This window comes from Schistocerca cancellata, chromosome 1 (assembly GCF_023864275.1).
Source record: "Schistocerca cancellata isolate TAMUIC-IGC-003103 chromosome 1, iqSchCanc2.1, whole genome shotgun sequence".
Taxonomy (NCBI): Eukaryota; Metazoa; Arthropoda; class Insecta; order Orthoptera; family Acrididae; genus Schistocerca; species Schistocerca cancellata.
The window spans coordinates 141,050,357-141,064,757 of NC_064626.1; the positions used below are offsets into that span (position 1 = coordinate 141,050,357).

The following is a 14,401-nucleotide window of genomic DNA, read 5'->3' on the forward strand; positions in this document are numbered from 1 at the left end:
GGCAAATGACCGCAATCACGTCTGAAGGCCTTACACGCCAGGAACGGGAATAATATAAAAAATTAGAAACCAGCTGTAAAACAGCAAATACAATAGTAAAGGTTAATTAAAAAAAACAAGCAACTGATCACCAAACAGGTGAAATAAGATGATGGTAAAATTTGTAACACAACCCTTAACATCCACTGAACACTACACTGCTAGATTCATTCGACATGGCGACCAGAACTATTATCTGGACATAAATAACCTTTAATGTAGGCATTACAAGGTATTGTAATAAATAATACAATAGTAAAACACAAGAACCAGTACATAAGTTCCTTAAAGGGTACTGAGGCAGATTATACCCGCAGAAGGCGTGGGCTGAAGGAGCGTTACACTGAACTGCTTTCCGTCAGACCTCCTTTTAGAACAATCATGTCTTACAAGAACCAAGGGGCTCCAGGAATCGACCTCTGAGAAGGTCCGGCAACAAATACTTTCGCGGGCTAAGAGATAGACAGCCAAGAGTTGCATTCACTTCACAAGATGGTAACACAGATTAGTGGCAGTCTAACGAATGACTAATGATAATCTTGTTGAAGCAACCTGACGTCCGATAAACCAAATGCAACTATGGAACAACACGCCAAAACCGGAACCGGCGGTCTGCACTACGTCCCAGAATATTGTGTTTAAAGCGCCTCGAACGAGAAAGGAACCATTACCACCAGAGTAGAAGAATCACCAACCGGCCTACAATCAAGAAAGCTGTCAAAACTACACGCCTTACAGGACAGCAGCGGCAAGGCGAGGAAACGTACACTGCCGTTACATACACTAACCCCCAGGGCAGGTAACTGGGGCGTTAGCGGCTACCATGCAAGAAAAATTATCGCTGGTTGAACTTAACAAATTGAAACAAGTTGAACGCAGTAAATAGTAATAAGAAGTCGAGGAAAGCTAATCAGATCTGCCTTCCTCAAACACTGCACTCGCTGCTCTTCGCCTCGGCGACACTACGAGGAGCAACACGAACCCAAGTCACTGGAGAATCGCGAGCTATCACAATGGTGGAGGTTTCTCTACTTGGATTGAAACGCGTTCATCTTAAAGCTTGCTGGATCCGGTTTACGACGAGGTCGTGCTCCCTCGTGACCACAGCCCTTCCATCCAGCAGTCCATGTGTGCCACCAGCAGTCCCGGCGTGTTCTGGCACTGCGTCGACCTGGCTCCTCCTTAGTCCCCAGTCAAACTGGCCCACTCAGACGACCCTGAAAAACAACGACGTCGCCCCAAAGATAGGGCAACAGTTACTACATATCGATAACCACCACTGCTGCCGCTAGCGGACAGGCAACGCTTGCGAAACCGAGTGTCGTCAGTCAACACGAGAAGAAGGCAAACAACCGCAATCATGCCAACTAAACGATACCGTCTGGTCTCCAACAGAGAGCGGAAACCTACAAACAGCACCAACACGAGCCGCAGCACAGCTCAGCGCCTTTCATAGTCAGTTACCTCTAAGCTTTCTACATCTATACTCTGCAGGCCAAATTATGGTCTGCCGTGAAGGGTAAAGCTATAATTCTCAGTCGGCGTCCCTCCCCCCCCCCCCCCCCAATCCCTTCCCTTTCACGTTAGCGAATGGTGTGCAACAAGGAGCCCTGCCCGTAAATCTCGGTATCACCTGTAGTTTCTACCATTTCCCCGTCGTAATTAATTATTTAGTAATTGAATGTGGAAGATAGTAGCAAGTTGTCTGACTCTCCTTGGAACGTAAGCTCTCGGAATTTTGAAAGTAAACATTTCCCTGAAGCACAACGGCTCCCGTCTCGCGTATGGGACTGTAGTGTGACGGGTACTTCCCAAACTATGTCGCGGTTACTAAACGAACGCGTAACGAAACCTGCTACTATTCTCCGTATCATCTTAGTTAATCCTTCCTTTTAAGGATCCCTGACTGACAAGCAGTAATCGACAATCAGTTGAATGAGCGTATTAAGAGCGACTTCGCTCGTACATGAATTAGGGGCGCAATCAATTGTTGCTTCTCACATAAGGATGCTACACACACACTACATCTACATCTACATTTATACTCCGCAAGCCACCCAACGGTGTGAGGCGGAGGGCACTTTACGTGCCACTGTCATTACCTCCCTTTCCTGTTCCAGTCGCGTATGGTTCGCGGGAAGAACGACTGTCTGAAAGCCTCTGTGCGCGCTCTAATCTCTCTAATTTTACATTCGTGATCTCCTCGGGAGGTATAAGTAGGGGGAAGCAATATATTCGATACCTCATCCAGAAACGCACCCTCTCGAAACCTGGCGAGTAAGCTACACCGCGATGCAGAGCGCCTCTCTTGCAGAGTCTGCCACTTGAGTTTGTTAAACATCTCCGTAACGCTATCACGGTTACCAAATAACCCTGTGACGAAACGCGCCGCTCTTCTTTGGATCTTCTCTATCTCCTCCGACAACCCGATCTGGGTCATAAATTAAGGCTAATTGTAGAATTGGCGCTAATAGCATAGGCACATAGAGAACACACACGACGCAGATTTGTAAGTCCATGGTATTGGTGGTAAGTTGAGAAAACCGTCCCGAAACACATGTGGTACAAAACACCACTGTTTCCTGCGCATGTCCCCCGACATCAAGATGGGATATGATCACCATACACACGTACACAGGCCGCACAATGGGTTGCCATACTCTGGATCAGGTGGTCGAGCAGCTGCTGGGGTATAGCCTCCCATTCTTGCTCCAGTGCCTGTCGGAGCTCCTGAAGTGTCCTAGGGGTGTGAAGACGTGCAGCGATACGTCGACCGAGCGCATCCCAGACGTGTGTAAGAAAGGAATGTTGTCTTTCGCTCCTACTGTTGAATCCCTTCATCGAAGAAGCAATAATGGAAATAAAAGAAAGGTTCAGGAGTTGAATTAAAATTCAAGGTGAAAGGATAACAATGTTCTCTGATGATATTTCTGTCCTCAGTGACAGTGAAGAAGAATTACAAGATGTGTTTAATGGAATAAAAAGTCTAATCTGTTCAGAATATGGGCTGAGAGTAAATCGAAGAACAACAAAATAATGAGAAGTAGCAGAAATGAGACAGCGAGAAACTCAACATCGGGATTTATGGACACTAGGTAAATGAAAACAAGGAATTCTGCTACCTAGGCAGTGAAATAACCAATTACCATCAGAGCAAAGAGGACTTTGAATGCAGAATAGCACTGGAAGAGAGGGCATACCTGGCCAAGGGAAGTCTACTAGTATCAAACATAGGTCTTAATTTGAGGAAGAAATTTCTGAGAATGTACGTTTTGAGCACAGCATTATATGGTAATATAACAATGACTATGGGAAAATCGGAACAGAAGAGAATCGAAACATTTGAAACGTGATGCTACAGACGTACATTGGAAATTAGGTGGACTGATCACCTAAGGAATGAGGAGGTTCTGCGCAGGTTCAAATGGCTCTGAGCACTATGGGACTTAACTTATGAGGTCATCAGTCACCCAGAACTTAGAACTACTGAAACCTAAGTAACCTAAGGACATCACACACATCCATGTCCGAGGCAGGATTCGAACCTGCGACCGTAGCGGTCGCGCGGCTCCAGACTGTAGCGCCTAGAACCGCTCGGCCACTCCGGCCGGCTCTGCGCAGAATCGGCGAGAGAAGGAATATGTGGAAAACACTGACAAGGAGAAGGTACACGATGATAGGACATTAGACATCAGGGAATGACTTCCATCGTAGTAGAGGCAGCTGTAGAGGGCAAAAACTGTAGAGCAAGACAGAGGTTGGAATACATCCAGCAAATAACTGAGGACGTAGGTTGCAAGTGCTACTCTGAGATGAAGAGGTTGGCACAAGAGAAGAATTAGAAGACTGATGACTCAAAAATAAAAAAAAAAAACAATTTACTGTATAAATTTGTTTTCAAAACTCTAGAGAAGATGAGAAACAATGTAGCGAAAGAGATTCAAAAGTCACTAGTGCAACTACTGATAGGAGTTTAGCAGGCGACGGGGAGAGCCTGATGAGGACAAATAAGGTGACGTGCCGGCTCGCGTTTCGAAAGCCGGTAGATTTGTGTGCGCATCAGGTGTCGAGCGATGCCTAATGCAAAGGGTGAGGCGGCGGGCGGTCAAGCCGCCAGGCCAAGGACCCCACGGTGTCAAGGGGTTTTGCCGGCAAGCGACTGCCTGCGTGGCGAGAATCCTGCCGCCGCTCGCCCATCACATACCTGACTGCCAGATGCTCAGAGCATCCGGCCTGCTCCTTCGTGACGCAACGACCACTGAACTCGCAGCTACCTGCAGAGGCGCGACGCGCTGACTCAAACGGATGTCCAATAAGGTTCGACTGAGAGAGAAAGAGAGTGAGAGAAAGAGAGGTGCTGGAGGGAAGGGGGGGGGGGGGGGGAATTCCAATGCACTCGTAACGTTGCGGTACAAGACTGCTGACACGCATTTCGTGTGTCCACTCAGAGGTTAATTTCTACGAGCCTATTCTGTGCTCTCTACGCAGATTTTTCCCTTTGTAGCACTTGGACGCACTGTTATAGTCTTCCCATCAAGGTAAGCGTGGTAGCGTAAACCTTTAAATCCGGCTGGTGCAATACTTTAGTCTCTTACTTTCCTCTGCTCTAAACTTTCCCGGAAAATTCTAGCATAATTATTTTCCAGTGAATTTGACACCCTGGATGTAATGAAGCTTTTATGTAAAGAAAGGCAAATACCATCTAAGTTTGAACAGTTCTCGGGTATCTGACCGGGGGGTAGCGTCGTAATTTCTCCACTATATTTCGGCAGCTGTACACGCTGCCATCTTCAGGTGGTTCCTGACGAACGCTGTGCGTCATACCGAATTACTGTTGTTGATATTTCTTCCGGGTTATATGGCCGTGGTCCATGGAATTCTTCTATTCCTAAAGTTTCGTCCAATACTACGTTGGACATCTTCAGAGGTATGGCTGGTCCTGCTGAGTCCTGCCGGACTCAGCAGGACTCAACAGGACCAGCCATACCTCTGAAGATGTCCAACGTAGTATTGGACGAAACATTAGGAATAGAAGAATTCCGTGGACCACGACCATATAACCCGGAAGAATTATCAACAACAGTACCATCCGGTCGTGAAAGCCTTCATTGTATGTTACCGAATTGCGCCAGGCCACTAAATCAGCCGTGGCTGACCATTGTATAAAGACTGGCCATACTACAGACTATGTAAAAACAAAAATACTCTGTCAATCCTCCTACTTCTGGGACTGCGTTACTAAAGAGGCCATCGAAATCCGACTACAGGACGATCTAATTAATAAAGACAGCGGCCTTCAACTTAGTCAGGCTTGGAACTCTGCACTCAGCCTGGAGAGAAAGATGCTGTCCCAGAGATCGAGGACCGCCCCCGACGGCGGCAGCAGGGAGACTGCAGACCTCAATTCAGACCCAGGCGCCGCTTCCCCAAACACTTCCAGTAGCCGCCGCGCCGGCCGCACCAAAGACACTAGGAGAGGAACCGTGGAGGGGGTAACGGCTAGTATATGTAGGGTGCCGAGAGGAACAGCACAGCATTCGTCAGGAACCACTTGAAGATGGCAGCGTGTACGTCTGCCGAAATATTGTGGAGAAATTACGACGCTACCCGGTCGGATACCCGAGAGCTGTTCAAATTGGAAATACGCCGGGAGAACTTCAGATTGCATACCGTCTAAGTTATTTCTTTTATTTTATTGGATAGCTAGTTTCAAGGCTTTTTTTTTTTGAGTTTTGGATCTCAGTCGGTGAAAATGGAACTCTTACAAGATCACTTTCTTGTCCGTCTATTTGTCAAACTATTGAAAAGCCTTTTTTGTCAGGAATGGATAGACCTAACAAGTTGAAATTTATGTCACGTACTAAGGTCTATGGTCTCTAGGCGGTGTATAAAATTGAAGAAAAGACAGTTTAACACCAGAGCTGCTGTTTATTTACTAGTTGACTAGTTTCGACCTTTGCCCATTTTCACAAACCACCCATTACAGAGAATAAACTTTGCTATGATTGGATGTGTAGGATGTGGATAATAAAGATACCAGTGATAAAATGACTCATATAGTAACTACTTGTATTTAAAATATGGTTGGTGCGAACAATTCTATTTATCATCACATGAAAGTGTATCTGGTATCTTCACTGGACAGACGAACAGAACGTTTAAAACGAGACATAGAAAACACACAAACACAATCGAAAACAATGTTTCAGTTTACGGCACACGTCTCAAAGAAAATAAACGCTGAACTCAAATTTCGAGAAAAATCTCACTATTTTACATAATGTCTCCAAAGGCCAATTAATGGACATTTTGTAAGAAATACAAATCTGTATTTACTCGGCTAAGCACCCAGAACAAATGCTGAACGAACAAATAGACTTGCGCAGCAAACATGTCACGGAAAATTTCCAAAGCAGCTTAATGAGCATATGAAAGGCGCTACATCCTACATTAATCACCAAATACACGACCACAAAGGATTCATAGAAACCTTCAGTACCACGTTAGTCAGCATATGAACTGCACTCCATCATACCTTGATCACTTACCAATTACATAAAAGCATAACAATATTATCCTTTGTGGATTCCCTTGAAATACAAATGAAACAATATGTTTGTGTTAAATAGTGTTGAAAAGGAAATTAAAATTAATTGTACAACTATGATACGCTGGAACACTGTGCCTCACCCTTAACGTAGTGTTATTAATACAATCGCTAAGTATTGAATATATCAGAGATTATAAAGACCTTATAATAAAATTCTTTGCATCAGCATTTGTCAGAACTGCAATAACACCTACGATAAATATGTCAGCGTGACACATGGTGTAACGCAATAAGAGCAAATTCTCCAATGTGTATACAACACTGTTGTCACGTGGGTCACATCGTGCTGGACAATAAAGTTGCCACAGATACGAAAAATATATTTGTATATTATGCACATCATGAACATAATACTGTAAGGTATAACTACATTTTGTGACATCTTTTAACTCAGAAGTGAGATACATGCACATGTTACGACATAAATAGAACTGTCCGCACCAACCATATCTTAAATATAAATACGTACGTAAGTAGTTACCATATGATTCATTTTTTACTGATACCTTTAGTTATTCAGATTATACACACCCGGTAACAACAAATGTTGTTCTCCGTAATAGGTGGCATGTGAAAATGGGGAAAGCTCGACTCATCACCATCGACGGTGCCACAAGCCATCACTCCATGAAGCACTGCGGAGAAATTTGGAATTCAATCCAGGACACTGGCGTTATGGCTGACGACTAGGAACTTCTTTTCCTCCTCTTGCCTGCCAGACACCTGTGGTTAAAATTTATTCCGTCAGCAGAATTCGGATGCGCTATATATGAGCCGGGTGCCACTGCACAGATTTGCAGTAGCGACCTCGGTTGCGGATGTGTCAGCGACGTCAGGAATGTCGTAGGCAGAGCAGTGGTTCAGCTGAACTAAGATGACATCTGTATCTACGTACATATTCCGCAAGTAGATGCTGTCGTGTACTACTGCTAGGCATTCCCTTTCCTGTTTCGCTCGCAAATGCAATGAAGGAAATACACTTCTCTGAATGCCTCCGCACGGGTCTTAGTTTCACTTTTCTTAGCAGTCTTTCCGCGAGATGAATGTTGATGGCAATAGGGTCGTTCTGCAGTCAGTCGCAAATGCCGGTTCTCTAAACCTCCACAACAGAGTTTCGCGAAAAGAACGTCTTCTTCTCCTCAGGGATTTCAATTTTAGCTCACTGAGCACTTGCGTAATACTCGCATGTTGATCGAACCTACTGGTAACAAATCTAGCAGCACAGCTCTGAACTGCTTCGATGTCTTTAATCCGACCTGGTGGGAACACGAAACACTCAAACAATACTCAAGAATGGGTCACACAAGTTTTCTGTACGCAGTTTCCTTTATGGGCTACAGCTTTCTAGGACTCTCCCAATCAAACGAAGTCGACATTTCGTCTTCCCTAGAACCGACCTTACATACATTTCGTTCACCGGTCATCAATCTGCGGGCCGCAGCCCAAATATGGCCCGAATAAGGCATTCGTCTGTCCGCCTCGATAGCTGCGCGGTCAGCGCGAAGGTTTGCTAACCAAAGAGGCCGGCTTCAATCCGCGGCCAGACAGGAGATTTTCTCCGCTCGGGAATTGGGCGTTGTATTGTCCTTACGGTCGTACGGTAAAAACTGACATTACACTATTGAGATGGCTGCCTGGACACGACTCGAAATCTAGTAATAAAAATAATAGTAATTAAAAGTATTCGTATTGCTTGCAGGTCTCAGCTGTATTTCGTAGTAAGATGCGTCTAACAACTAACAGTTGAAACCAAAAACGTCAACTAACGTTAAGAGCTTCTTACAGGTGTAGATTTTCTCATCAGAAACAAAAAAATTAAAAAAAAACCTATGGAGAGTTTTCTTGTTTATCTTCCTACGATCGTGCGCGACTTGTACCGATCGTACTTTCGTATAAATTTTGACACGGAAATAAAGTGGACTCGTGAACGCTCATTTCAGAGGTGGTCATGTTCAAATACGATTCTTATTTGTAGCCCGGAACATTAAATTAATTCAGACTGTTGTAACACAATGATGAATGTAGAAGAAACTACATTTAATTTTTAAATAATTTATAACAATTTTGTAATGTTGCCTCATATTGAATGTCACATTTAAATGTATGTACAAATACTGTTATTAATCAAAGTACTAAATGAAGTAAAACCAACAACTCTTCACCACGTAGCTGTAGCGTTACAACTGTTACATCGCTAAGGTTGGCAACAATCGGAAACAGGCCATAGTGGCACGAAGTACTCCGAATGGTGTCGACATGCAAAGATCAGTGCTTTGGGGCTGCCGGTCAACTTGTCGTGCCCTTACTGTAGCTATTGTATCGGGGGCTCATGCCACACTGATTTACCAATTAATGTGGTGTCACCGCCAGACACCACACTTGCTAGGTGGTAGCTTTAAATCGGCCGCGGTCCATTAGTACAAGTCGGACCCGCGTGTCGCCACTGTCAGTAATTGCAGACCGAGCGCCACCACACGGCAGGTCTAGAGAGACGTACTAGCACTCGCCCCAGTTGTACGACGACTTTGCTAGCGACTACACTGACGAAGCCTTTCTATCATTTGCCGAGAGATAGTTAGAATAGCCTTCAGCTAAGTCCATGGCTACGACCTAGCAAGGCGCCATTAACCATTTCTAGAGAGAGTCTCACTTGTATCATCAAGAATGCTGTATACAAATGATGGATTAAAGTTAAGTATTCCAGCAGCTACGTACTTTTCTTTATAGCATTCATTACGTATCCCGTTTCAGACCTAAGCAAGCCTGCGTGAATTAAGCGCGTGCCCTTTCGGCTTCCTCGCCTTGTGTCAAGACTGTCTTGTCTAGACACAACAATTAATATTAACATCTGCTACATATGCGGGCCAACGTGCCGCCCCACAGTGTCAGTATTGGCTTCTGAACAAATAGTTTGACAAACACTGCGTTCTATATGAGGTGTGATTGGAAAGTTTTAAGAATGGATCCGCTACTGCTTATTGGTGTGGCGGGCAGGTACACGGAGGGTGGGAAGTGAGTCATTGCCTTGTCATTGAATGACAGGAAACTGCGTTTTCTTATTGGGTTCGTTGTGGCAGCTGATTGAGTGCGGCTTTGTTAGGGCTTTTTGCCGGATTCTGCCTACGTGAAAATGGATGTAAAAACGGAGCAACGAGTTTTGCTTACTTACGAACCATTAAAAACAGCTTTTGGAGATACCTGTATGAGCCAGTTTTGTTTTTGTCTGGTTCAACAGATTTAAAAATGGCCGCGAATCACTTGATGAACCACGGTTCGGTCGTCCATCCACCTCAAAAACTAATGAAAATGTTGTGAAAGTTCGCGACTTAGTGCACTCTGATCGTAGGCTTACAATTAGGGAGATTTGTTAAATAGGGTAATTACAGGTGACGAATCATGGGTATATGGATATGATCCTGAAACCAAAGTGCAGTCTTCACAATGAAAGACTCCAGGTTCACCACGACCGAAAAAGGCGCGGCAAAGTCGGTCGAAAGTGAAGACAATGTTGGTGATTTTTTTAGATTCTATCGGTATTGTGCATCATGAATTTACCCCTGGAGGAGAGGCAATTAACCAGGAGTACTACAAATATGTCCTTGAGCGTTTGCGCGAAAAGGTGCAGAAGAAAAGGCCTGCATTGTGGAAAGACAGAAATTGGGTGCTACACCATGACGATGCTCCGGCTCATCGTGCCTCCTCCATCGTTGAATTTTTGACCAAATTCAAAATTCCTGTGCATTCACAACCGCCAATCTCCCCTGATTTGGCCCCTGCGGACTTCTACCTGTTACCTAAACTGAAATTTTCACTTAAAGGGAAGTGATTTGACTCGATTGAAGATATCCAGACAAATATGGAGAGTTTCTTTAACACACTTCAGGAAAAAAAATTTCCAGGAATGTTTCCAAATGTGGAAACACCGATGGAGTCGGTGTGTTCAGTCAGAAGGGCACTGTTTTGTAGGAGATGCATCGGGTAGCATGTAAGTACCACCATTGCACCGTTACAAGCCCATTCTTAAAACTTTCCAATCACACCTCATATAGATGTATATTCTCCTTCATTACTTGCAACACTCCGCTGTTCAACACAACGCTGGTATAAATTTTCTCTTCTGCAAGTAAAGAAATCACGTGGCTTTTAGGTTCAAATGGCCCTGAGCACTATGGGACTTAACTTGTGGGGTCATCAGTCCCCTAGAACTTAGAGTACTTAAACCTAACTAACCTAAGGACATCAGACACATCCATGCGTGGTTTTTAGGCGAAGAACTTGTCGGCCCATGTTCGGAGCGCGTTTTAATTCGTAAATGAATTTCCTTGAAAGCTGTTCGATAGAGAGCGGAAGAGGTGAAAATCTGAGGGCACAAGATCAGGTGAATTAGGTGGATGCGGGAAGACTGCCCAACCTCACTCGTGTATAGTTTTTTGTCAGTCTAGCAGAATGCGACCCGCATTATCGTGGAGTAGCATCATTTCACGCACTCTTCCTGGTCATTGTTCTTGAACTGCGTCTGCAAGACGTCTCAGTTGTTGACCATAAATGTGAGCTTTGATGATTACAACTCGGGGAAGCAATTACCGTTACGCCACACTGTCGCTGTTTCAGCAGATGCATAACATTAGGTCTTTGGACAGGGAGTTGCTGCTGCTTTATTTTGGCTCAACAATTCCTTTCGTTTCCTTATGTTAGCCATTGCTCATCACCAGTAATGAAACACCGATAGGAATGGCCAATGTTGTTCACGAGCCGATTGATGACGAGCAAGCAGAGATGCACAGAGGACCACTTGCTGATTTTTGTGATTTTAGCTTAAAACATGTGGCACCCAACGCCCGATTTTTGAACCTTCCCCATTGCATGCAAATCCGAACACATCTGACCTGGCCACCGTTTTCTTGTCATCTTGGGTCCAACAGGTATAATAACGAGCCCAGAAGAGGGTGCATGTGGTGATGTACTGTTAGCAAACGCACTCGTGGCGGCCGTTTGCTGCCATAGCGCATTATCGACAAAGTTCACCTCACTGTCCTAACGGATAAGTTCGTCTCACGTCCCGTACTCATTTCTGTGATTATTTCAAGATGTGTTATTTGTCTGTTAGCACTGACGATTCTACGCAAATGCCGGTGCTGTCGTCTTGGGTCCAACAGATATGGTCACGAGTCCAGAAGAGGCTGCAGGTGGTGAAGTGCTGTTAGCAAACGCACTCACGGCGATCGTTTGCTTCCGTACCCCATTAACGCCAAAGTTCACCTCACCGTCCTAACGGATAAGTGCGTCGCACGTCCCGTACTGATTCTTGTGGTTATTTCAAGAAGTGTTGTTTGTCTGTTAGCACTGACAATTCTACGCAAATGCCGGTGCTCTCGATCTTAAGTGTAGGCCGTCAGCCACTGCGTTGTCCGTGGTGAAGGGTCATGCCTGAACTTTGATATTCTCTGCACACCCTTGACACTGTGGATTTCGGAATACTGAATTCCCTAACGATTTGCGAAATTCAATGTCCCATGCGTGTAGCTCCAACAACCATTAAGCACTCAAAGTCTGTTAATTTCCGGCGCGCTGCCGCAATCACCTCGGAAACCTATTCACATGAGTCACCTGAGTACAAATGGCAGCTTCGCGAGCGCACTAATCTTTTGTACCTTGTGTACGCGACACTACCGCCATCTGTATATGTGCATGTCGGTATGCCGTGACTTTTGTAGCCTCAGTGTAAGAGCAAGCAAAGCCTTACGTGAATTGTGTCTAGTACAGTGCCGGCCCCCTACCACGTGCTGGCTGCTCTCCCGCCAGACGAGTGATCCCAGGACTCGCGCCGGTGTTGCAGGTTCCCGGAGGCGGCGGCGGCGGCGGCATGCGGCTGCTGCTGGCAGCTCTGCTGGCCGTGGTCCTCGCGTCGCTGCCCGGCTGCGCCTCGCCGCTGACGCTCAGCCACTGGGACCTCGAGGGAGCCAACGTGTGAGTACCAGCCCGCAGCAGTCTCCAGTCCCTGCCTCTCTATGTACTCTACTTTGATTTATTTATTTAGAGCCTCCGTCACAGGCCTTCTACATCTACATCTACATCTACATGGATACTCTGCAAATCACATTTAAGTGCCTGGCAGATGGTTCATTGAACCACCTTCACTATTCTCTATTATTCCAATGTCGTATAGCGCGCGGAAAGAATGAACACCTATATCTTTCCGTACAAGCTCTGATTTCCCTTAGTTTATCGTGGTGATCGTTTCTCCCTATGTAGGTCGGTGTCAACAAAATATTTTCGCATTCGGAGGAGAAAGTTGGTGATTGGAATTTCGTGAGAAGATACCGTCGCAACGAAAAACGCCTTTCTTTTAATGATGTTCAGCCCAAATCCTGCATCATTTCTGTGACACTCTCTCCCATATTTCGCGATAATACAAAACGTGCTGCCTTTCTTTGAAGTTTTTCGATGTACTCCATCAGTCCTATCTGGTAAGGATCCCACACCGCGCAGCAGTATTCTAAAAGAGGACGGACAAGCGTAGTGTAGGCAGTCTCCTTATTAGACCTGTTACATTTTCTAAGTGTCCTGCCAATAAAACGCAGCCTTTGGTTGCCTTCCCCCACAACATTTTCTGTGTGCTCTTTCCAATTTAAGTTGTTCGTAACTGTAATACCTAGGTATTTAGTTGAAATTACGGCTTTTAGATTAGACTGATTTATCGTGTAACCGAAGTTTAACGAGTTCCTTTTAGCACTCATGTGGATGACCTCACAATTTTTGTTATTTAGGGTCAACTGTCACTTTTCGCACCATTCAGATAGTTTTTCTAAATCGTTTTGCTGTTGTTTTGATCTTCTGATGACTTTATTAGTCGATAAACGACAGCGTCATCTGCAAACAACCGAAGACGGCTGCTCAGATTGTCTCCCAAATCGTCTATATAATAAGGAACAGCAAAGAGCCTATAATACTTGATACACATCAGTCTCGTTCCGCACTATTTATTTTTATAAAACAATAAACTGGTAGCCAAGATCGCAGTAATCCTTTTTATTCCATGATTACCGGTTTCGGCGAAATTAAGCCGCCATCATCGGATCTTAGGATACATACATGTTACAACATCAAGGCAAACAATGCCTTTTCCTTTCTTTATTGTTATTTTATCCATATATGGGCAGGGGATGGGCTGTCAGTGGTACAGGCAACCCGCTCTTCAACCAAGTGACAATAAAAAATTAAATCAGGGGAAAACAAAAAACAGATAGTGGAGATACTTACATTGAATGCAAAGCTTTTTTAAGATAATGAACAAAACGGAACTTTTTAGATATGCGATAGAGTACTTCTTGTACTGATAGTTAAAAACAGTAATAATAAGCGCACATTAAAACATTTAAAACAAGTTGCCGGAACTCTGATATTTAAGAGAAGCACTTTCATGTCACTTGAAAATGGAAGGAGCTGCCATGGGATAGTGAGTCAGTTGTTGAAGAGGAAAAGGTTGAGTGGTGATGAGGGTAGGATGTGTTGCATCGCAGCGATGGAATAGGCGTGGCTGTTGGGACAGAAGAAGGGGTAGAGCAGAGAGGGGAAGTGGTGACATAGTTATTGTGAAAAGGGGTGGGGAAATAAAGGCAGATGGGGAAAAAGGGGTAAGGAAATGCGAGGAGGAGAGGGAGATGGAGCCCTGAAGGAGTGGGGTAGGTGAGGAGGACTTGTAGGTGGTACAGTGGGTAAATGTCGGGGCGGAGTTCGTGATCTGGGAGAGAA

At 44.9% G+C, this 14,401-nt stretch overlaps 1 protein-coding gene across 1 annotated transcript in view; it reads left to right on the forward strand.

Moving 5' to 3' along the window:
• Positions 1 to 14,401, forward strand: part of LOC126106589 (uncharacterized) — a 486,316-nt gene that overhangs the window by 375,358 nt on the left and 96,557 nt on the right. The window contains exon 3 of the mRNA XM_049913291.1: positions 12,486 to 12,616. Coding sequence (XP_049769248.1) covers positions 12,486 to 12,616 — 131 coding nt within the window. The remainder of the gene's footprint in view (positions 1 to 12,485; positions 12,617 to 14,401) is intronic.